General features: G+C 37.3%; 1 protein-coding gene across 8 annotated transcripts in view; it reads left to right on the forward strand.

Annotated features, from left to right (window-relative positions):
- The window catches only part of TBCK (TBC1 domain containing kinase), a 115,540-nt gene that overhangs the window by 76,743 nt on the left and 13,425 nt on the right, over nt 1–25,372 (forward strand). For 4 of the 8 annotated variants that reach the window (XM_090138847.1, XM_090138851.1, XM_090138853.1 and 1 more), the window contains exons 25-28: nt 1,529–1,688; nt 2,398–2,977; nt 14,847–17,537; nt 17,681–25,017. In XM_090138847.1, coding sequence (XP_089994973.1) covers nt 1,529–1,688; nt 2,398–2,977; nt 14,847–14,980 — 874 coding nt within the window. In that variant the 3' untranslated portion in view covers nt 14,981–17,537; nt 17,681–25,017. The remainder of the gene's footprint in view (nt 1–1,528; nt 1,689–2,397; nt 2,978–14,846; nt 17,538–17,680; nt 25,018–25,372) is intronic. The other 4 variants (XM_090138848.1, XM_090138850.1, XM_090138852.1 and 1 more) reach the window with 4 other exon arrangements.

Below are 25,372 nucleotides of genomic sequence, written 5' to 3' on the forward strand. Positions count from 1 at the left end.
TATGAGAAAAGAGAAAAGAGAGTTCTAATCAAGGTAATATACATCCGAGGGTTATTTGCTATAGTTTTTTAGAAGTACAGTTAGTGTTAAGGCACTTCACTTGATCACATTCCCCTTTTATGGTGAATTGATGCCAAACATTTGACGTAAAATGGATAGTAAAAATGTAAATAACTCCGTTATACTTGATTTTTCAGCACTGTGTAGGTTGTTGAAGTACTATTTTATATCCAGAAAAGTATTTTTCTCAAATATTTTAGCAATATTTGTGACAAAGTATGGTGAAGTAGAAAAACAAATATCATTTTCAATACATACATAGAAATAAATTTATTACATACGTAGTACAGAGATAGTATACATTAATTAAATAACTACCTGAAAATAAGCTTTTGTAATTTTATTGTTTGCCATACTTAAACTTGTTTTGTGTTCTTCTACACAAATTGGTCAAAGAAATACAAATAATGTTTTTTTCTTTGCCTTTATTTCCTACCTCAGTAGAGATTTCCAATTAAGTAGAGGTTCATTTACCTGACTAGTTTGACTTTGTTTTCTAGAGTCCTGTCTTACTTCTATCCTGGAATTAGACTGTTGAAAATGTGGTCCACTTTTTTTGCGGCTCTGTTCTAAAAAATGATTCCTCCATTAAGAGATGATAATTTTTAAATCCCAGTTAAAAAGAGAAGGCTCTGGAATAAAATGATCTACTATTTTATTACTACTGTATGAAAAAGCTTTGATGCTACTGATTTAAATAATGTTTTTATTACTGCATGCATCATTGTGTTTTTAATTTTTAAAGTCACGTACTAGAAATTATCAAAGACAGAGCAGGTAGGGAGCAAGTAATACAAAATACCTAGACTATAATAATTGTACTATCATCTGTGTACAGGGATGGATTTATTTATATTACAACCAAGATCAAAGGCAAGGCGCTTGCTTAAGTGTTTCCGTAACTTTCCTAATAGCTTGATAACAGTGGGACTGCAGGTAAATATAAATAGTGGTCTTTGGGGATCTGAGTGCCTATTTATTAGAATTTCAGTTTGGGTCAGAATTGTAGGGGGCTTGGGAGAAGTTGGCAGGAGGTTTTAAGAAAATTTCCCAATAATCTCTATTTAGCTTTGGTTTTCATTGTAAGTACTATTGCATAAGATTCCTTCATAAGAGATGCCCCAGCTGTTCACTGCTATTAGATTCCTGTGGTCACAATAGAGCTGGTTTGAAGTAAAATTCCCTGAAATGTGCATATTCTGGATGTTGGAGCATGGGTTCATTTATAAGCTCTTTTTTTGCAGTGCCTATGAAACAAATACTTAATTCTCTCCATTTTTCTTTGAGGTTTCAGACATTGTTTTCGCTCCGTGTAAGTGGTAACTGAAGTTTATCAAAATATGCTAACACAAAAAGCCAGCATTGGTGTATCTCATCTGCCAGGATGAAGATCGTGTTCGTTCTACAGCTGTGTGCATAGAGCGCATTTCTCTCTGCCTTGCACATATCCTTAACTGTTTTTCCTAAGCTTTAACCGTGGCCACATCTCTGGCAGCATCAACGTCCCATTTGCATCAGCATTTACTGCAGAAGGAGATCTCATCCAGTGCCCAGCAACTGCCATGCTCCAGAGCTTTAAAGGAAGAGTTGTAGTGATTGTAGGAAATGCAGTGAAGAACACAGCTGCTGTAAGTCTGTAGATATAATGGATGTGATGTATGTGTTTATATGTAGAAATACATCACAAAATGAATGCATACAGTGGTAGTAAATACTACATTCTGAGTAATTTATATATTAATAACTTGGGGGTGGGTATCACTATAGGATCTGGGGGAATCTTTTGTTCATTTCTACTTCTAGGCAAAAACATTTGAAGTAGCCAGCATTAGAGGGAGTCAACATTCTGAAATGAATCATTTAACATTTTTTCACCTTTAAAATCTCTTTATTGATGGTTTATGAAAGCAACATCAGAACTCCTAAAGTCTATCAGTAAGGTCTATTTTTCAAAAATCACTTGAGTTTAACAGTTGCTTTTTGCCATCATATTAAGGACATACAAGGTAAGTAGGAAACAACATGTGTGATATGAAGTCCAAGGGGAATAGGACATACTTTGTATTACTCCAAGTAAGAAAGAAAGAGTGTGTTGGTCATTTGTATTTTATTGTTTAGAGTAAGTAACTCTGCTCAGTTAAGGGAAGAATGATTTGTGCATGTAACTTCCATATGACAGTTTGGATAGATGGGGAGAATACTCAGACGTGCCTGAGTTTCTCATTTCTATAAATATTTAATGATATTGTGAACCAGCAGAATAATTAGTAGAATTGTAGAATTACTACTTCTGCTAATCTTCATCTCAGGAAAAGGATTTTTTTTTTTTATTCAAAGGTGTTTATTCAAAGGTATTACAAATATATCAACAGTAAGAGGAGGACTAAGGAGAATCTCCATTCTTTACTGGATGAAGCCGGGAATGTGACTACTGAGGATAAAGAAAAGGCAGAGGTCCTGAATGCCTTCTTTACGTCTGTCTTTAAAGGTCAGACCAGTTATCCTCAGGATATTCCACTTTTCGACCAGGTGGTCTCGGCTGGAGACCAGACTAAACCACCCATGATTCAGAAGGAAACGGTCAGAGACCTTCTACTCCAACTGGACTGTCACAAGTCCATGGGGCCGGATGAGATTCACCCGAGAGTGCTGAGGGAACTGGCGGAGGTGATAGCCGAGCCGCTTTCCATCATCTATCAGCGCTCCTTGTTGACTGGTGAGGTACCAGAAGACTGGAGGCTTGCCAATGTGACTCCCATCTACAAGAAGGGCTGTAAGGAGGACCCGGGGAACTACAGGCCTGTTAGCCTGACCTCGGTGCCAGGGAAGGTTATGGAGCAGATTGTCTTGAGGGAGATCACGCGGCAAGTGCGGGACAACTGGAGCATCAGGTCTAGCCAGCATGGGTTCACGAAGGGTAGGTCCTGCTTGACCAACCTGATCTCCTTCTATGATCTAGTGACCCGCCTGGTGGATGAGGGAAAGGCTGTTGATGTAGTCTACCTAGACTTCAGCAAGGCCTTTGACACTGTCTCCCACAGTATTCTCCTGCAGAAGCTGGCAGCCCGTGGCTTGGACAGGTACACTCTTGGCTGGGTAAGGAACTGGCTGGAGGGTCGAGCCCAGAGAGTGGTGGTCAATGGAGCTAAATCCAGCTGGCGACCGGTCACGAGTGGTGTTCCCCAGGGGTCGGTGCTGGGGCCTGTCCTTTTCAATATTTTTATTGATGACCTGGATGAGGGCATTGAGTGCACCCTCAGTAAGTTTGCAGATGACACCAAGTTGGCTGGAAGTGTCGATCTGCCTGGGGGTAGCGAGGCCCTACAGAGAGATCTGGACAGGCTGGAGAGCTGGGCTGAAGCCAATGGGATGAGGTTTAATAAGACCAAATGCCGGGTTCTACACTTTGGCCACAGCAACCCCAAGCAACGCTACAGGCTTGGGGTGGAATGGCTTGAAGACTGTGTAGAGGAAATGGACCTGGGGGTGTTGGTTGACGCTCGGCTAAACATGAGCCAGCAGTGTGCCCGGGTGGCCAAGAAGGCCAATGGCATTCTGGCTTGTATCAGAAGCAGTGTGACCAGCAGGAGTAGGGAAGTAATTGTTCCCCTGTACTCAGCTCTGGTGAGGCCGCACCTTGAGTATTGTGTCCAGTTCTGGGCCCCTCACTGCAAGAAAGACATTGAGGCCCTGGAGCGTGTTCAAAGAAGGGCAACAAAGCTGGTGAGGGGTCTGGAGCACAGGCCTTATGAGGAGCGGCTGAGGGAGCTGGGATTGTTCAGTCTGGAGAAGAGGAGGCTCAGGGGAGACCTTATTGCTCTCTATAACTACCTGAAGGGAGGTTGTAACGAGCTGGGGGTCGGCCTCTTCTCTCGTGTAACTGGTGATAGGACTAGAGGGAATGGTTTCAAGCTTCGCCAGGGAAGATTCAGGCTGGATATTAGGAAATACTACTTCTCTGAAAGGGTGGTCAGGCACTGGAATGGGCTGCCCAGGGAGGTGGTGGAGTCACCGACCCTGGAGGTGTTCAAAGAACGTTTGGATGTTGTGTTGAGGGATATGGTTTAATGAGAACCATTGGTGACAGGTGGATGGTTGGACTGGATGATCTTATAGGTCTTTTCCAACCTTAGTGATTCTGTGATTCTGTGATTCTGTGATTCTGTGATTCTGTGTGTTTTAGGTATGGTATACATTCAGTTCAACCGAGTCTCTTCATTTACCTACGTTTCATGAGTTAAAAAATTAACTGGTGTTTGTCATATCTTAAACTGTAGCAGAGGTAGTGGAAAACAGACCATAAAAAGCACATTGAATTGTTTCAGCCAGTGAATGTAGCTTTGTTCATTGGATCTGGGTGAATCCATGATGAATATTTCACATGAAATCAATCAATTTGAATAATTACTGTTGCTCACAAAATGTTGAATGCATGTATTCCCCCTTAAAGGAATAAATACAAAATGCATAAAATGCCACGTGCCAAATGGAGATGATTTAATGGATGCTTGACACATTTGATGGTGGGTTATGCAGCAGCTTTCAGTAATTACATTTTAAGTTACTGAATATACTAATTTATCTCAGTAACAGTCTTAGCATTCACTAACCTCCTGAGGAGTAGGAACAGGAAAGACAAACGGCTTTGGTATTCAGTAATGAGTGTCTTTATGGGAGATAGCCCATTTACTAGCAAGTCATTTTCTCGGAGTTGTTTCCAGGACTGATCTGTCTAAAACAGAAGGAAGAAATAACCTGAAATGAGTATCTGTAGGAAAAGACAGAGGCTTTACAGTATGTTTGTGGGTTACACCATCCCTAAAAAGAGCTAAATTTCTCTTATAGTGTACAGACACTTCTCATGCGAACTTGTATTTTTTGCAGCTTTTAAATGTTTCAGTAGGTGGAAAATTAAATGTTTCCTTTGCTTGTGCTGCTGTAGAAAACCTACTGTGCTTAGTGAGTCCAAGTACTTCAGCCGTGTAAGAGGATGTTACATTACCCTTAAACCCAACTTGCTAGACTTCAGACAGTGGAAGAAGTATGTATGTTTACATGCAGCTATGAATATTACAGCTTTTTATAAGGAAAATAATAAATTTTTTGAAATTGTGTTAAGTAATCTAACAGTATGAAAAATTGCAGAAGTGAATGTATGGAAACAGAAACAATGTTTCCAAAGAAATGTTGTGAGGTGTTTGACCTAAAACATTTCTTTCTAAACAGTTATGTATCTTGAACTGGAATTTGCCACAGATTGTGTCCTTTACCATAAAGGAGAGGTTGTTTGTTTTTTTGTAAAAAGTGTTGACTGATATTTAAACCGTTAAAAATACAGAAACTGGCTCTGTTGGTTGTGTTACTCAAATTCATGCAGCACTAAGTTCTGTAGGGGTGAGTGTAGGAAATAAATGTTGATAATTTATGAGGCCATTTGTAATTAGGATACAAAATCTTTCAGTAGTGTTTTGTGTTAGTAACCTGGCATCATTTCAGTTATCAAAAAAAAGTTGACTGTCCTGAATGGACTTGCAGGAAATTCATTTTTGCCCTTTTCACACCTTTTTTCTATTTCTTCCTTGTGTGTTTGATTTGGTGCCAGATGATAAAACATCTAAATTTGAAAGAAAAGGCTTTCTAAAACTCAGTAGGTAGGGGAAAAACAAAAACTCCATAATGGCTCAGTTCCAGGAAGAGACACTGAAGCCAGCAGCACTACAGACATCAGTCTAGCTCTGGCTTTAGTTGAACACTTCCTTTAAAAATTAAAAACAGGGTAAGTCCTGCTTGTTCAGCCATTCAAAGGTATAAAAGCTAAGTTAACAGATCGGTTGATGTACCAGAGTCTTACCATGCCATGCAGGTGTTATGCTGGAATTAACCAGCCAGATTCTGTTTTGATTTTTAACTTACATATATGAAGTGGGAGCATCTCTGAAGTGAATTAAATTCTCCATTCACAAATCCACAGAAATATAATTACCTTGAAATTTCCAGTTCGGGCAAAGGATCATCACAACTGGGAGAAAAATAATCTAAGTACTCAAGAGCAGGTTTGTTTTTTGGTTTGTGGTTTTTTGTTGTTTTTTTTTTTACTGTGCGTGGCAAATAGCATTTTGGTGCTCATTAATCCATGTTTCCTGGTTTTTGTAATCTTTGAAATCTACAATAGAGTGTGAAAAGATGAATAATTGTTACAGATATGTAGGAGTTAGTTTGGCTTTTTGGGAGAGGTGGCATTAGTTCTTCATTTTCCATCCTTCAAGAAACTTCATGGTGTATTTTTACCTGCTTCCATTTCCAACTTTTTGTCCATACTATTGCAAGTTGACTGAAACTAAAACAGGGGAAATAATTTATCTAGCATTAAGTCATGTTCCAGCAGCTCAGTTTTAACATTGACTAGCTAGCATCATGTGTGCTATGATTAATATTAATCATATTATTAATATTAATGTATGTTTTAATTATGATTAATATACATTTGTTTTTTCATTCAAATGCTATAACAGAATAAAAGACATAGGACTTTAATATTCCGAATAAGTAGAAACTCACTTATTTTGTGCCTTCAGAAAACACGGAGAGCCTGTGAGTCAAAACTTTAAAGAAAAATAAAAAATCTTTATATCGAGGTTAAAAAAATAAATAAGTAAATCTAAATTGGGATGTTTTCATTCCTGAATGTTATTTTTTTAAATCTGGCTAAGTTATGTTGCTATAAATAGATTGTCTAGACAATTTCTACAAGTAACTGAAGCAGAGTTGTAGTTCTCATTGTGTCACAGCGTAGCTAATAGTTAAAATATATAAATTATCTCTAAAGCAAAGATAAGCAGTTATGGTTTTCTGTGAGATCTTTCTGACCTATTTCAAGGCAAGAGAGAGGGTCGAGTTAAAGGTTCTTTTTGTGTAACACTGTCCTAGCCTGAAAAACACCAACTGGTTTTTTCTGTGTTGGAGTTACCCTAAATGTAGGTGTTAATCTATGAACATAAAATCTTTTCTCTTGCTTTTATATCTGAGATTATAATAGAAAGCATTTGTTTTATGGTATGGAGAGACTGAGGCAGAAAATGACTTTGTTGCTTTTTTCTTAACTTATATATATAATTTAACAGTGGTTGTAAACTGGATATGATGTTTTAAGGAAAAAAAGAAGTCTGGAGAACGTAAAACTAAAAAGTCTTCACACATTTGTATTTAGAGGTTTTTTTATGTGAAAAGCAAGTTCTTCCGTGCTCAAGCTGATTTCTTGTTGCAAACCGGTCTTGTAAAAAACAAACAAACAAACAAAAATGGATGGCCACAAAATTTCATTGGTTGGCCTGAAGATTAGGTATTGCATAGAATAGTCAAGGGCAGATGCATACATGCTTATAAGGACAGACAGAAGTACCTAATCAAACTTCCAGAGTGAAAGAAAATAGAAATCAGTCAATTAACTTTTTGAGATATTTTCACTGTCTTCTATATTCTTCATTTCCTTGTAAATGTACTTTACAGAAAAGTGATCGTAGAGAAAGGTGGGTTCCTGCTGATTCTCGGAATGGTTCCTCCATCCTGTTGATTTGTTAAGACACCACCCTACACTCTGAATTTAAACTCGGAGCCTACTGGCATCATCAGGTGTCTCTTTTTCACCTTTAAAGAGAAGGAGATTAAGTTTGTGTTTTGAAGAGAGAGGTTGCGTTAATCAACAGTGATCCTGGTTGTGTCTCTGCCCAAGACAAGCTGAAGTGTCGTCTTTAAATTATTCTGTGAAGTCTGTATTATTTTATTCAGTTTGTTTTAGTTATTGTGTGTGCAGATTTTCTCCAGTTGGCAGAAAGATAGTCCAGCTGCTGCTGCCAGGACATTGCTTTTTATACAGCCCAAGAAAGAAGCCTGGGCTCTGAGCCAGCAGTTGTGCTGCTGTTGTAATTCTGCCCCCATCAGTGTGTTTGGTTAGTTTGCCTGAAGTACTGCAGAAATAACCTTAGTATTCCCCTTTCTCACAAGAGGAAGAGGGGAAAATGAAATAAGGAGACTCAGCAGCAGAATTGTAACGTTCCCTTCCATTTCTGAAGTAGGTGTCAAGGAAAGCAGACTATTTGTTAAACTCCAGATAGATTCTGTTCTTTAATCCATGTTGAGACTGACAGTTACAGTTATGGGAAATTGTTTTGTTGATATACAAGTTAAGACGTTTAGTCCATCTGTCTGCGTTACTACACAGAGGTTTGAATGTTTCTGAGATGAGCTATTGTGGAATAGCTTTTCCTATCAAAAAAATGTCTGACTTCTGGGAAATGCTGATAAGCAAGATCTCAACTTTTCTCAACCATCTAGGAGATCTGTATCGACTGGAAAGGCTGGAGATGGTGAACCTGAATCCTGGAGTTGTGCTGCTGGATTCTAGTACTATCTTCAGGCATGTCAGTCTTGGCCATGATTCTACTGTCTTTGTGGGCTGCACCTCCGAAAGAGCACCCTTGTCCTTGCATAAACTTGCATGAATTAGGTCATATCCATAGTATTCAGGCCTATTGCATAACAAAAGTGAATTATTAGACTCAGAGCTACAGCACAGCTTCAGAAACTACTTGGTATGTTCTGGTATTTGGGTTCAGACAACCTGAAATAATGTGAAATGGCGATAACTGAAATATAGATGAAAATGTACTAGTAAGTGTGTGTTATAGGTACATAAATAAGGATACTGCCAGCTAGAACGGTATGGGTGAATTTGACACTTCCAGTATCCATATGATCTGTCTGGGGCAGACGTTGTTTTACTCTTCCTTAAACTTTTAGTTAATCAGTTTTTGAAGAGAACTGACTGCTTGTTACAGCAGGAGGGTCCAAGGATTTGTGTTTTGGTGTGTAAGGCCAGTTTAAGGTCAAAACCGGCAGTGTAGGCATGCCCTCAGAATCATTTAAGAGTTGATAGTTTGTATATGGATTTGTCATAAGCTGCTTCATCAGCCTATTTTTCAATTAAAAGAGATTTCAATTTGAGCAGCATTAGTAAAAAGTGAAGCAAAGCATAAAAAAAGATTTTGTATTACCAAGGACTTCTTTGAATGTTTTGCAACATCTAGGACAGACTTGAGAAGATTTTATAAAAGAGCCAAAGCCATCGTAAAAAAGAAGTTGAAGTGAGCAGTTGCTTTTGACACTTAAGGGTGAAAGAGAATCTTTCAGAGAGAGTCATACTCTTTTTTGTATTCAGACCGACTGTTCTATGCATCTCTTAAAAAATTTGTATTTCTGTTCATTAACAGCTTCTTTTATTTTCTGTTCAATCAAAAATAGAATAGACTTGCTTTCTGCATTATAATTTTACAGCCTATTCAGCTGTATTGGATGTATTTCATGTATTTTGCTTAATGTAAACTGTGCTGACAGTCAAATTTCTACAGTTTTTTCATTTTCAACTTCTCACTTTCTGCTGTGCAATGTTTGTGTTGTGTGTGCAATATTACATTTCTAAGTGGAAAAATTTAAAAGGCAGGTGTTAAAAAATTACTACTCAAAGAAATGAGTGTTCACTATTAAAACCTGTTTGTCTAGGCTTACTTTCAAATCTTTGCATGTTAAGTGTTTAAAGTTTCTGCTGTGCTTTCGTGGTAATGGGATGGAAAGCGTTTCTTTTTGGCCATGTCAGCAGAAAGAATTTTTCCTTGTTTTTCCTTGATCTTGTTAGAAAAGTAAGTAGCTGCTGCTGCTGCTTTTTTTTTTAAAATATGTATGTAATGCATGCTTGCACCAAGTTGTGCACCTTGTGTTTTGCACTTCATTCAGTTTATGTGAATACCATAACTGTTAATGAGGCACAGCTTTGTTGCTTTGGGAATCTTTTTGGTCTCCCACCTTGATGTTAAAGTGCCATTTCATTTATCTGGAATCTTTTAATAGAAGAAGTACCTGACTAAGAATAATCATGTTTTGGATCTGCTTTGTGACATATGGAAAAGCTCTGAATTGAACACCTTGCTTTCAGAATGGTGAGCTCTTGCCTGAAATTGTATGGCCAAATAGACTGCGCTTCCTGAGAGGTTGGTGCAGTATGTGCTTACAAATGGAAAAATGATGATAATCTTGTGGCTATGGATGTTTATTGAATTTGATAAAGGTTCCTTTTTCAGCTTCTACTGTGCCTCTTCTGTCTCTTTTGGCATGTTACTTTTGTACCCTGATAACATTGATCACAGCAGTCCTTTTTGGTATTCTAGCACAGTAAGTTACTCCTTCCCTCCTAACTTGCCCTTTAATTACTAGCTGTCACAGGAATGTCTGCAAAAGTGAATAACGTATACTTAGCAACCATTATGGCTGGCCTGAAGGGAGCTGGAAACAGTGCTGCTCAAGCTGTGTGGTGTTATTAGGCTCTATTCTATACTCAGTCTGAAAGTGTGATGTGCCTAGTGTAATACATTCAGTGAATTTGAAAGCTGTGATTTTGCTGCTTTGGAACATGGAAGTAGAAACACTTTGATAAATGCTCCATTGGTGAATATCAATTTACCACCTTAAATTGTTGAGGTTCCTGATTCTTAATTGTACTAAAAGGAGCAGCCCTGACAAGCTGTTTCAAGAGCAACATCCATGCAGGGTAAAATGTTTTAAATATGCCCAAATTTTGATATAAATTTGCTTTGGGGTTGTCTGTGTTTTTGAAAGCCTGATTTTTGTGAGTGAAAAAGTCTTAGCTTAACTGCTTTCATAAGCAAATTACATTTTTATGGCTCATTGTCACTCACTGGGAAGGACTTGCACGTTAATTGAGGAACAGTGTTACCAAAGCCATGCCATAGGAATTGTTAAACATGTCACCTACATATTCATCTTTCCATATTTCATATTTTCTGTGAAACCAGGGAAAGGAAGTCCAATTTAATCTCTAGATGTAGCCAATAAAAACACAGTAATCTAACTTTCTTGGGAACTATATTTTGAGGAAAGGCTACCTGAGGCAGAATTCAAAAAGCTTAGTCTTCCAGCATCCTTTTAATCCTCTCCTTCAGATAAGCAGAAACACCATTTCCCTAAGTAAAGGGAACAACACCTCATAGTATTGTAGTCTTAGTGCAACAGAAGCATTATAGTGATCTATTGGCGGTATGGATAAACAGATATGTTTCAGAAGTAATGTCAGTAGAAGTGTTTAATAAAGTTGAGCAAGTATAATCACCATCTATATGATTGATTAAAAGAGAAAAAAAGAACCTCAATCGGTATAATGAAAATCAAATTGTGAACTACTTTTATATGTTTCAGTAAACCTTTACTTAAAATGCAGATAGTGTAAAGGTTACCAGAGATACTGTAACACGCTTGTCTCCTCAACGTGTTATCTTCTGATTTACAAAGTACCTCTGTAAATAGGTAATTTACTGAAATAAATCTGCATATTCGGGTGACTGTTAAGTTTCTAGTTTGGCACTTCAATATATCATTTTTGAGGGAAACAGAGCTCATACGTGAAGTCCAAGATGACAGTTCTGCTTCAGAAACAGCCTGTGATATATCCAAAGGGTATAATGAGCTTTTTTCCCTTCTCTCTCTTAATTTCTTGGCTCCAAGTTTCTACATAAACATGGGTTATGCTGGAAGAGAATTCTGTTGTAGCTGTTTCAGATAGTCCTTCCTCTCATGCCTCTGTGTCAGTGTACAAGCCAAAAATAACACTCTTGTATCTTCTGAAAGTATTAGCTTTGGTATTTTCAGACTTCAACAGGGTATTTTGGCAGGGAGGGATGCCAGGTGGTGCTGGAATGTTTCAGGAACATGGAGAACAAGCTCCTGTTCTCATCTGTGGCCAGTGAACTCCTGTCTGGGAGAGAAGACACAAAAATGTACTTGAACAAAACTGTAAAAAGTCAAAACTTTAGTTAGAGTAAAGACTATGATATTTATTATTATATATTATAATATAATTATATATATAATTATAATCATATATTATTTAGATGATTTATAAATCTGAACTTTGCCAAAAATTACTGTTTCTATTTTTGAGTGGCTCAGTATAGGAATGTGGAAGATAAAGTGGGAATGTCTTTAATAGGTCAGTTTGAATTAACTTATGGGTAAAACCTTGACTCTTTTCTTTTTTGCAGTGGCAGGTGTATTTGCAGAGTTCTTGGATGCTGATATTTGGAGTTTGATAGCAGTTCTCAGCTTATGGCAGTGTATAGTCTTCTGGGCCTCTGACTTGCAGCTAATTCCCACAGTAGTGAGGTACCAATCATAATGCAACCTGCGCTTGCTGGACATTCCCTGTCTGAATGTTCAGACACAATATTTTGAGCTGTATTTGCATAGTAGACAACTACAGACAGTTCCTTAAGGGAATGTAGGGGGGAAGTAATTGTTCTGTGCTCTTGTGCTTTCTACCTACCATTTACCAACAGTCACAGAATATGCAGTGCCAATTTCTCTGTGTGAGGCGTTGACATATTCCACACTATGAAGTTGTAAAGAAATATTGACATATGCAGTAAGTAAAAGTTATTTCTATCCATACCTTGGTTACTAAAAGTTCTAAAATATTACTAAATGTTACTAAAATATCGTGGGACATAAACCATAGTGCTCAAATCTGAAATACAAAGCAGTTGTTTGCTTTTTTCAGGTTAGGTGGAATGTAATTACATTATGTCTACAGCATTGAATAACTTGGAAAGTTTATGGCTTCTGACTCTCAGAAGTGAAATCTCTCTGCTGACACATGGGACGTTGTACTGAGCCAACAGCATGACTGCTTTCTGTCAGTCCAAACGTTGGTTTTCATTTTTTTATTTCTGTCATCAGAAAATGTGCAGCATTGAATGGAGTCCAAGATAGAGCGTTCTCGATTCTCCACAGTTGGAGAGTACTTTGAAATGACAGAGATCTACATTTGAACTAGAGATGTACAGTTGGAGTATTTCACTGAATATATTCTCTTTCTTTAGCACGTGACATGCATAGCCAAGCACTGTTACTGAAAAGAAAAAGATACATACAGCATGTTTATGAACTGTGATTAAAGTGAGAGGTAGTTGGACTCTTAGTGTTTTGACTATGCACAGTACACTACTTCCGCATCAGAAAGCCTTTGTAAAAGCATGGCATTTACTTTTCTCATGCAAACTGGCATCTGCATATGATTTAACTTCTCTATTAGTTTTTTTTTATTGCTTTATTGTGGTGTTTGGTTATTGGTTTGGTTTTTTTGGTTTTGTTGTGGTTTTTTTTTTTCCATTTGATGCTTTAAATGCTCCCAAACTAACGTGAAGAGATTATCAAATTTACTTTTTATCTTAGGCAAGACCTCAAACATGAAAGCCAGAATTTCTCCAGTGGATTCAGTAGGGCCTCTTACTCTGCCTTGACCTCTTAGTCTGCCTCACAAGTCCTCAGTTGTTGCAGATCACATACTGGCTACTCACTGCCTGGTTAAATTCATCCTGAAACAAGAGAAAGGAATGCAGTAGCTGTTTGACGTGTAGATGTACGAAAATGGATTCTCTGCATATATAAAATACTTTCATTGTGAAGCAAAATTTCCAGCTGTGGGAAGGGTTTAAAATCTCTGTGAACTCTTAGTTTTAAAAAAAGTTATTTCAGTTCTTGTACTTCATCAGGAAATCACATAGTACATCTTGTTTTGCCTTAGTATCTGTTATGTTCATTCTAATTAGCTGTGACAGTAGAAATGTAGAAGATCATCCAATGTATAAGTGTGGTTGGACATGGCACCTGGTGCTGTTCTGTAGTTGGTAATTTGTTTGCTTCTGCAGAGTTAGTTATTTGGACATCAGGCTTGCACTTTGTTCTGGAATAATATCAGAAATCATTTTTAAACGGTCAAAATGGTAAGTCTGAGTATGTTATGTAGCCCATTTGGAAGCACTTGCCATTTTCCAGATAGTACTAATTTGTCAACCAGATATAAAGCAACAATTTGAAACACTAGAACAGCATGGCCAGTCTTTCTTACAGCTATTGGAAATAAAGTAAAATTGTTGTTCTTTCCTCCCAGTTAATCAATTTTTAGTGGCTTGCTTCTTAATGTACTGCAATCACTATTCAAAAGGCAAGTTTGACATATTACGCAGAAATTGTTCTTCCTTTGTAGGCTTCAGAAGTGTAGCAATTTTTCATTGTTGCTACATGGAAAAAGACAACTCAAGTATTTTGGTTTACAGAATAAATTAATGCAGAATTTCAAGGAATAGTTTGTGTCTGTGCTTGCTGTCTGTAGCCTGTCTATGGGTGGACTAGGGGAGGAGGGAAGGAAAGGAGGGAAAGAGAATACAAATACTGGGCCCCAAATTACTGTCTGATGTCTCTGAATTGAAGTAATGTTAGACTAGTTAGACAGGTAAGCAAATGACTGTCCCATCAAACGGTGATGCTTGTACATTTGGGAACCTGTAGAGAACACCTGGGAATAAGATTATTCCAGAGGAAAATACATGTTAATTCACAATTTCAGAAAAGTTCCAGTGATTATTCTAGAAGGGGAAAAAAAAAAAAGAAAAAAAAAAAACTGATAAAATTAGGGAAATCCTACCTAAGCAAAGATAAGTAATGTTCAGATATGATACTTGCCTGACCTCTGAATTCATTTCAGCTGCTGCAACAGACAAGCCTAGAGTTCCTGTGTAGGACTCCTTGGTTTAAAAAAGAACTTAAAGAATCTGATGAACTTTCCTTTTATCTAACTTGTCTGTCTTAGTATAGTGTCATTTTGAATTAAGTCATATAGATATATATATATATATGTCATAATGCTGATGATATGCCTACTTCAGTTTGCAGCTCATCTGGTGAAGAGCAAGTACCCACGGGTCTGCATCCTAGATGGAGGAATCAACAAGATCAAGCCAACTGGTCTCCTCACTGTTCCTTCTCCACAAATATAAGTGACTGTAAATGTTCAGGATGATTTGTCTGAATAGGCAAGTCTTGCAGTACAGCATCAATATTGGGTGACTCTATTATACGGTTTCTGGATGATCAGTATTTCACCTTGCTCATCAAGAGCCAAGTTTTATGATTATTCTTTGACATAGAGCTTCATCTGCCACGGATGAAAAATGTGAATCTTCCAGTTTTCTGAGAAACTTCTTTCAGCAGTGATGTAGTGCAAAACTGCCTGAGCTCATCTGAACTCAGTTAGTATTCGCTATCTTAAAAATGTTTCTGCAGAATGACATAAACTGGCAATTGATTGCCCTAAGCTGTACTTAAATAGATTGTTTTTCAAAAGTATTTTACTGTGAATATTGAAAGTAATGAGCTGAAATTGTCATGTGTATCAAAGAAAGAAAAGATGTGTTCTCATTTTAAAGAATAATTGCTGTATCTTGTGACCTATTTTTTTCTTACTACTTTTTTTGAAAGCATTTTTCATCTGGATTGGAAATAAAGACATGTCCTAGATTGGATATTGCTGTAGGAGCTGCTGCTAAGTCAATCCAAACTGTATCGTGTACTGCAGAAGTGGAGAAGACTTGCTGTTAAGTGGAGAATTTAACACTCAGTTTCCTGAAACATGGCAAATACAACTATTTCTTAGACAATTATTGCAACAACAACAGATTGTTGACAATGCACAAAGTGTCTGTGACAATAGATTGATTACTCCACAAATAATAGAGTTTATCTGTGTTAGAAGCTCATGCCTTAAAGAGAAACAGTGCACTTTTAATTTTCATATGGAAACTGCTTAGAGAAATCTTTAATACAGGAAAACAAGGTTGTTAAAATGTAAGATAGACAGTATGTCTTTGAACTTAATTTTTTCCCAATTCTCACTTACTTTAGATGGGCAGTAAGAAGAAGCTCTTCCATTTGTTTCTACATTTTTCAAGTTTAGAAAACTCTGGTATAAGGCTTAATAGGCACTGAAACTTGAAGTAGAAAATATGATTTGTAAAAAGCCTGGTCTTTGTTAAAACAAAAGCTGTTAGACAGTACTTGACTTAATACAACTTCACTGTTAGGATAACAAGGATCTGCCCTGAGAGAGAGAGCTGCTTATCATACACCTTAGTTGAGGATTTTCTATCATCACTGGTTTATGGATTGGCAAATAAGAACATTGCATCAACTAACTTCGTTTCATCTTAATTTGTCACAAGAGATTTCCAAGACAAAACAATTGTGAAAGGAGAGAAGAGGTCATGGAGAAGGCTGTGAACTCAGCTCATGAACATTCTCTGTAGATCACAGGCAAAATGATTACTTGAAGTATTTTCTGGTATTTTGTGTAACTGATACCGTGGAATACGAGGCCTTGTGGAAGGTGTTGAAAGAAGTCTTGTTTTCTTCTATGTGATGACCAGAAGATTTTAATCTGCACCTTCAGAAGCTAGTCTCTTTGGAGTTGGTGCTGTCTTCAGGGAGGTTTAGTCTTACTGCAGCTGTTACTTTGCAAACCATAGAGGAAAAGTATGATGAGTGAAAAGGATATAGGGCAAAAAAAACCCCATCATTCACCTCTCCTTATCTTAGCTGTGATTTGTCTTAAAAACAAGCAAACAAAAAAACCAACAACACAGCATTACAGTATGCTAATGTGTATATGGACTTTCTTAAGTATAGGATCAGCATCAAGAAGTTTGTACTCTTTAAAAATCTAAGATCTTTGGTAGAGTGACTGGATAATTTTATGATAAGGAGATCAGAAGACAAACCTAGGAGACAATTGATCACATTTCTACGTCAGCAAAAGCTTTCTGCAAGAATGTCTGGCAAGGTCTTTTGAGCTTGTTTAACTTTAAAAGTGATGCAAAAATGGGAGAAGTGGGCAAACAACACACTTGCTTGATCGTATTGATCAAACTTTTGGCTACTTGGAGAAAGAAAATGACTTTGCTGTGCTCAGTGACAGAAAATAAGTACAGAAGTGAGGTAAGCCCTGGAGAACCAATTCTAGCCATAGTCTGTGGTGAATTCACTGATAGATATCTCAAATGCTTAACAGCAGCTGGAAAGCTCACCTAGAGTATCAGTGATTGCAGTGATGGGAACGAACAAAACAAGTTATTCCATCACAGAAATAAACTTCATGCATGGTATGTTTTAAATATACACAGTGGCATTATAATTTAAAAACAAACAAACAAAAAAAAACAACTACACAATACAAAAGTCATCTTCATCTCCATAAGATCATCGTCTTCTAAGAAGAGGCAACCAATACAGAACATTCTCCATTTTCCCAAAAGCATATGCTTAAATTGTGGAATTTGTTGCCAGAAGAGACCAAAAGTGTAAAAATACTCATGAAGAAGAATTAGAGATTTGTGGGAGAGCTGAGTCTTGTCCTTTTAAACACAATGTTTTATAAACAGTCTTCAACTCAAGGAATTTTTGATCTGTTGATTGGTTGAGACTGAGAGAATATACCAGAATAAGATTTCACACTGTTTCTTGAATTCCTTTTTCAAGTATCTGCCTTTAAGTGATATTGGGAAATACCGAAGACAGCGGTTCAGGTGATGTTATGTTTATTAAATAGAGTATATTATATAGATATAAAACATACCATAATATATAATATAAAATGTTATAGTATATATATAATTATATAAAAAATATATTTAAGCCCATCTTGTCTTTTCCTTCTCCTTTATTACAGGTATTCAGAAAAGGACTGTAAGCCCCAAGAATAGAATGTCGTTAAGAAAATAGAATATTTTGTGTCCCCAGTTCCTCGTTCCTTTAGTAGGAAAGGTAGGAGGTGTTCAGTATCTCCTGCAGCTGGTATTTAGAGTGAGAAGCCAAATTATCTTTTGAATGAAAAATGCTTAAACAGATTCAGCACTTCCTTTTTGACTAATGCATATGTTTTTATTATTTAATTATTTAACTATTTAAATATTAACTATTATTTAAATATTATAGATTTCATCCATAATACTGTTCAGTTCTAGCTTTGAATTTAGCTAAGCAAGATTCAAATCTTATATATTCCATTTTTGTATGGATATATTTTTGACATAGAACTTAAAAGCTGCCATTAAGTAAGAACTTATGTTACAAAGTGATGTTTATATGTATTTTTCATGAGAAGTTGTGAGACAGTATGTGTGAAAAACAGGAAATGTCAAGAACTACTAAACAACACTGACTTTTCCCACGTAAATAGAACTCCCTGGAAAGTTCTGTAGCTAACAATTACAGAACTGCTAGTTGCTGGTATACCTATACTTACCACTTTAGTCAGCATTTTTGAAACTGTGCTTATAAATAGGCACACTGTGTCTGGATTCAATTAGATTACACAGATACGCAGTCACAAAATTAACTTTAAAATCCTTATCCCTAGAAAAAGGAAATTCTTGTGCTTTGTGGTAATTTCTCATTAGATAATTTATCTTGGTTTTGTGGTGGTTGTGCAGTTTGAGAAATGAGTGTCAAAACACTTTTACTGTGTTATTCTGCCAATTTTGGCAGTACTTTGGTGGAACAAGCAGTTGTCAGATTTCATAGAGCTCTTGAGAGATTTCTGGAGGCCAGATTATTTTATCATGTATATTTCTGGTACCATTGCTTGACTAGCAGTGCAGCTCTCATTCTTTGTTTTAGACTACAGCTATATACCAGGGAGATTTAGTAGGGGCAAACAACTACCAGTCTTCTGAGCTAATGTTTTCTACTGCTAGAAGAAAAATATCGCCGCCAAATATTTCCACTTTCTGGACTGGAAAATGCAGCCTTTCCCAAACTCTTTTTTTTTGTCCTACAGTTTTAAAAACATTCTGAAATTGCCTCAGCACCTTAGCCCATAGCTTCCTGCCAGGGCAGTCAGTTTCCCATAAAGTGTTCAGGTGCGCATCTAGGGACAACAGAGCAAAGGAGATTAAACTCTCCTTTCTCAGTCTTGCATCTACTGATCATTGCAAACAAATAATTGCTGTTAAACTAGGGTGTCTTTTGGGAATGTTACTAGACTTTGTTTCTGTGTCATTTGTTTTTTGTTCTTTCTAAAGTAGGTAACTTATTTTTAAATTTTAGCATGCTTCCTATTTTAGAGTTATATTCTCCCTGTTGCCAATATAGGGTATTTGGTAAACAGTCTTTCTAATATTTCTGACACAGAAATTATAACCGTAGCATCTAGGCACATACAGGTTTGTATTCTTATACTTAAGTTTGTCTTTTTCTGATCTCCTAAATTATTTATACAAGTGTGATGGACTAACTAATTTGTTGGAATGGACGAAGGGTTAATTGTAATTAACATTCTTTCCTTGTGTCTTTTTCAAGGCTTTAAGCTATCGTTGTATTGTGCAGGCATAATACAGTGGTGCAATGTTTTTTCTGTGTTAAGTATTCTAGTTGAATGCTTACCAAATTTTTAGATCTGCCATTCTTTCTTTATGAGTATTACCTTCCATAGGAGAACTTGACTTCTCCCACTTTCATTGTCTTCCTAAGAACCTGCTGTAAGAGTGCCTGTGATTGGGTTCTTATGAGATAGTTGTATGTTACGATCAGTGAAGCTACTCTTACTGCTCAATTCAGTTAAGGAAGATGAATATTGGAATATCTCTTAACTGGAATTCAGAGCTGCATCACACACAGCTCAAATAATGCTTCAGAAAGGTAGTGTGTTAGAGCTCGTTAGTTTTGTGGCCTGAGACATTGTTCCTGTTTGCAGGGCATTGATGTTGTCCAGGATATCCATTTTGGAGATTTAATTTTTGTTTCTTACTTTGCAATACTTGGCAGTTTGGACAGTGTGTTAGGCTTTCTTCTTATAAGATGAAAACTATTTCTTTGATTTTTGTCAGTGTTTTTTTTTTTTTTTTTTTTTTGATCTGGGAATAAGGGTGACCATTTCTAGGTATCTTTTATTTGCTAAGAGTCATATTGGTCACTCTCACTGTTATGTTAGAAGCTTAATTACTCTCATTAGTCATTTTGCTGTTTTTGATTCCTTGTCCTGGCCCAACTTGCAAAGATTGACTGAAAGAATTATTATTCCTCCCTGAAAAGTTTTTTCATTTGGCATTTTCAATGCAAACTGACTCAAAACAGCCAGAGGTATGCTTCATTTCAGTCTTATCCTTAGAGAGTACTTTATCTTGTTTGGAAGGTTAGTGCAAAGTTCTGACACTGGTGAGCACAAGTGCAGCATAGTCTATCTTCTGATATGCAATTAGAATTACTTCAAAATAATTTTTTGGTCCTGGAGATTCAGAAGCATACTTTTATTGAGCATACAATATTCAACTTCCTTCATATAGTTAAATTTCTGGCCGTTATATTGATGAATTTGATTTGCTGTGTTTCAGTTCCTACCCCAAATTCAGTTTTTCTCAGTCCCCTTGAAACTTGAATGAGCTGGTATCTGATTTTAATCCTTTATTTCTTGGGGAGTTGTTCTTAGTGACGATATTTCTATATCCTCAAAGATGCAGATGACATCAGTTGCAGTATGTTAGAGAGGAACTTGGCAAATCTCTTCAATATTACATGTCTTCAGTGTAGGACCAGTTCAGAGTTCTGCAGCTGTATCAATTCTTCAAGAATTGAGACGTTTCTGTCCCAGACCTGGAAAGATTCCGCATCTATGGTGAGTACCTAAAGACTGAATGTGAAGGATTTTGTTTACAATGGTTTCCAGCAGTATAGTTAGCAAACAGCTGTATTTAAAGTAGCAAGTCTCTTAAAAACTCACAGATCTTTTTGTAGGGACTTCTGAACCCAGCTAGAATAGCTAGGAAGAATTAGAGCAATAAAAATTCCTCCTTTGCAGTATCTGCATATGTAAGTATTGCATGCAGAATTTAAGATATATATAAATAAATCTGAGGGCTTTACAAAAGTGTGTAAGTGTTCTTGCAGAGAGAAATTGCACCGTCAAAAGTTGCAATTTTTTGAAAGACAAAGCAGAGTTAGATGCCATTGCTGTTGTAATGCAAGTGTAAGGTATCAGTTGTTCAGGAGTTGTTCTCACTTCTTTTGAAATGCCTTGTGCCTCTTGATATTCTATATGCGTATGTATGTTTGCTCTGCATTTCTTCTTAAAGTCCTTATAAGTATACAGTATTTGCCCAGCTTCCTTGTGCTCTTTCACCCAGCCTGATAGTGACACGTTACAAGCCTGCCCACTCACTCTCCAGGATTTAATTTAACTTTTCATGGGCTCTTAGTTTTTGCTCACCTTCCCTATTGGAAGCATGTGAGAGATTTTCTTTCTCAAAGAGTTTTTAATGCTCTCATTGTGTGACCTACTCCTGGAAATCGCTTGCTCCGTATTAGCAGATGCCTGAAGCCACTGACATTAGCATCCCAGACTTGTAGTGAAGGGAGATTGCTGCCATGCAAAGGGAGGGGAGAAAGAAATGGAAAATTCCTCTCAGTGCCTCCCTTGGAAAGGCAGCCTTCTCATAATGAATCACCAAGAGAAGTCTCCATGATGATGGATGGGGACCAGTGGGGGTGGCAGGAGAGAGTTGAAGGCAACAGGGAGTTATTCTCAAATTATTCTTTCCTGACAAGGTAGAATAACAGACATATAGGGCTTGTGCATCAAACTACTGCCTCTTGCACTCTGCTCATTACAGAAGCACCAGCATTCCTCATGGGCTGGGGCAGGACTTGGGTTATCATACCCTAAGACAGTGGCTTTAACTGTCACCTCCCATTGTGGCAATGACAAGATGGCTGGGTTTTTTTTTTTGTGAAGTAAGGGAAAAAAAGAACACAGACAGTGAAAGAAGTCAAGCAGCCCTGCTGTGTGTGCTTCACATAAAAGCTGCACAGTGAGCAATCACAGTACCTAGTAATCTAAGCATATGGATTTTAGGAACCTAATGTACTGAACTTGAAGATTTCCATTGTTTCTGGTGGTTATATGGTAAATGCCAAAAAAAAAAACCCACCACCTTCTTCCTTATCTTCTCACTTAATTGATGCTTCTTCCTATTCTGTTTCATCTGTTCTATGTGATACCTTTCCATATGAATGAATCCTGTTAATCTTGCAGTAGAACAGACTTCATGTGCTCATCAAACTTACTCAGAGTTCAGACTACTTACAGCTGAATAAATATTGCATTCTGGTGATGACTGGCTGTTCACCATGATGCTGCCTTACAGAAAGGAACTTTGCTATCTTGACAAATGGAAATTTTCCTGTTGCTGAGTCCTCAAACTTCTTTGCCTTTGGGTCTAGGTGCAAACATAAATATGTGCATAAATGTGCATTAATAGTGTGTTTTGCATTCTTGTACATTATGTGCACGTATGAGAGTGCATCCAAGGAGGAAAAAGGCATATATCTAAGTGCAGAAGGAGAATTGATAGTCCAGGCAAACAGGCCACATCCCTTTGCCTGTTATGAGAAGCCAGGGCCATTGTACATCTGTTCACTTGCTGTAATGTTCTTTTTGTCATGTTGCAAAGCCTCACTTGTTGGATGTGTAATATCCTTATATATTGTTATAGTAATGATTTATTGCTATTTTGTGCAAAACCTTGCTAGCTTTCTGTGAGCTGCTTGGTATAAGCAAGGTTAAGTAAAGTTTTCTTTGTGCAACATCAGCTGCTTGTTGTAACATAGCTGAGTTTTAGAAATCTTCAGTTATTCACATATTGGTCTTGTGAAAACCTGAACCTGATATTAAATGGAACCCAGATTCTTGAAAATCTGGCCTCCACACTCAGTGTTAAACACCTGAAAAATTGGACTTGAGCTTGGAAAATTTGTCCTCATAAAGATCAGGATTTACATAGAGCGTGTTTGTAAATGGTTTCAGTGGGAAATGCTGGCAGAGCCATCCCTCTAGAATTAATTGTTAACCTGTTTTGCATGACACCCATTCTGCTGGTGCAATAGAACAAACCTAAATGGAACAGGTCATTCATTGCCCAGATTGTCATTACTGATTCCCCTTAGCTGATAGGGTGAAAAAAAAAAAAAAAAAAAAAAAAAGGTGTCTCCTGCATCTGTTTTCATTCTGAAATCTTAGGTAGGCTACAGAATCCTTTTAAAGTCTCTGCTGCCTGTTTCAGATTTCATTTTCAAGGGAAATCTTAACAAGTTCATATATTAGCAAGCATGAAGCTTTCCCCACACTGTTTTAATGATTCAGCAGGATACTTATGCAGATGATCAGAGGCTCCATCGGGTTGAAGATAATGTTATGACTCCTAGCTTAAGCTAGGCATATGCCTTAAATACCTTAAATACTTTATTCAGATCTGGCTTGAAAAAATTATCAGGTACAATCAAAACATCAGACTTGAATCCAGTCAAAGACCTGAAGGCTTTCTGTTGTGTTGCTATTTTGTTTTATTAAATCAAAATTAAAAATACGTCCTGTTGTTGGAAAGTCTTAATCAGGTTAAGAAATACCAGATAATAATGATAGAGGTACTTCAACAGAAAGGTGAGGGAGCAGAAATCAAAAAGGAAATAGAGAAAGGTTACCCACCAGTGATGTGTTGAAGGGATGTAAACAGCCTCAGTAATATTCACACAAGCCCTGGAATTGCTCTCATTCACATAACACGTCCTACTTGTAAGCAGTTACTGTCAGAGAGAGGAGGAGCCTGTCTTGGCTGTAGTTGCTGAGCTGCAGTCTACAGCTAGATAATGTTTTGTTTCAGGGATCTGCTCTGTGGGAGGTACTGCTTGTGCAGAGGCTGTCTTTGCTCTTGGCTTTAGCAGTTGCACAGCCTCCATGGAAAAAAATTATCTCATTAGCTCTTGGTGAGGAGATGGTGTGCAACCAGAGCAGTCCATATGTGTACAGCATGGTCTATACAATTTGTAATTGCTGATTGCTTTTTGGCTGATGTTGAAAACCTGCCTGTCAATCCCCAGTTAGAGTGCAAAACAGTAAGTTATCCTCCCTCATCTCCAGTCTAGTTCAGCACAAGCTCTATCGAAGAGACTGTAAAATCTCACTGCAAGAGAGGTTCATAACCTTTGGTCATATACAGCTCTCGAGAAATATAAATTAAGTTGCTGAAGGATCATCCTGTAGTGAAATTCTGTGTATGAGTGCACACATACTTAATGCATTTCAGAAAAGCTTTTTCTTCTCCTTTTTTTTTTTTTCTTTCTTTTTTTTTTTTTTTCCTACATTTTTTAATGGCCTTTCTTTCCTTCTGTGTGTGTTTTGGTTTGGTTTGTTTTTTTTTTTTAATGCTATAACCATGGAACTTGGTAAGGAGTGATTTCTTATACCTAGGTATAGTACAGGTACCTACCTGGGTACCTAGGTAGGTACATCCAATGTAGTGGTGTGCTTATAATCCATTAGTAACAGCTATCCAAGCATGCTTTGAAAATGTACTTGGAGCAAAAGCTGTTTTTCATTTTACCTTTAAAAAGGAGAAGTGTTAAGGAAGTTGAAGTTATTTTATTTTCACCAAGACGATTAAAAGCTTGGGAAGCTCATAGCACTGAAAACAGATGGGTATGCAGAAGAGAGGTAATAAAGTAGAACAGATCTTATATCCAGATTTGTCAGTGGGTGAGTCAAAATTGTGAGATTTAGAACGGAATTATGATTCGGAGTGCTCAGTCCCAGCCATGGCTCCTTCTCAGGCCTGTCCTGCAAGAACCCAGTTTTCATGTAATACATAGTCTCTCTTTACATGCCTCCTTTGCCTGTGTTCCCAGGTGTGTGTGTGGTCCTGAAAGCAGAAATGATACTTTTAGAAAGTGTGTGCAATACATTGTATTCTCTATTACTACAAGCGGCAACTGATTTATTTTTCTGACACCTATGTACTTCCAAACATAATGACATGACAATTAACCATAAATGGCACATTGTCTGAAGCCAAATTTAAAACTCTCATGCAGGAGAAGGAAGGAAGGAGAATCTAAACTTCATATTTCCTGCATTTCTTCAGGATTATCTCCTCAAAACTGGAAATCCGTGTCTTGAACAAACTGAAGAGTGTGAACCTGCTGATCTCTGATATACTGGTGTCCTTCCCAAACCAGATAGTAAGTAGTATGTAAGATTCTCTATTTCTGTACATTTCCAAGCACAACTACCCCTGCTTTGTAGTAGGATGGTTGTAGATGACAGTCTACTCTACAAGCAACTAGCTTTACACACACAGTCCTGCCAGAAGATGCTCTCACCCACCTGTACAAATGGCAGCTATTAAGAGTGAATACTGGCCAGATCAGCAGTAATTCCTGTGCTTTTTGGAATCACAGTTCATTACTGAGTTGGCTCATTATGACACTGTGCTTTATAAAATTAAGCCAAATGACTTTGTTGGAGAATGGCATACAGTTATCCAGAACTCATGGCTGATTAGTCAAGACTCAAAAACAAAGAAGCATTTCAGCA

This window comes from Phasianus colchicus, chromosome 4 (assembly GCF_987193195.1).
Source record: "Phasianus colchicus chromosome 4, bPhaCol1.hap1.1, whole genome shotgun sequence".
Lineage (NCBI taxonomy): Eukaryota > Metazoa > Chordata > Aves > Galliformes > Phasianidae > Phasianus > Phasianus colchicus.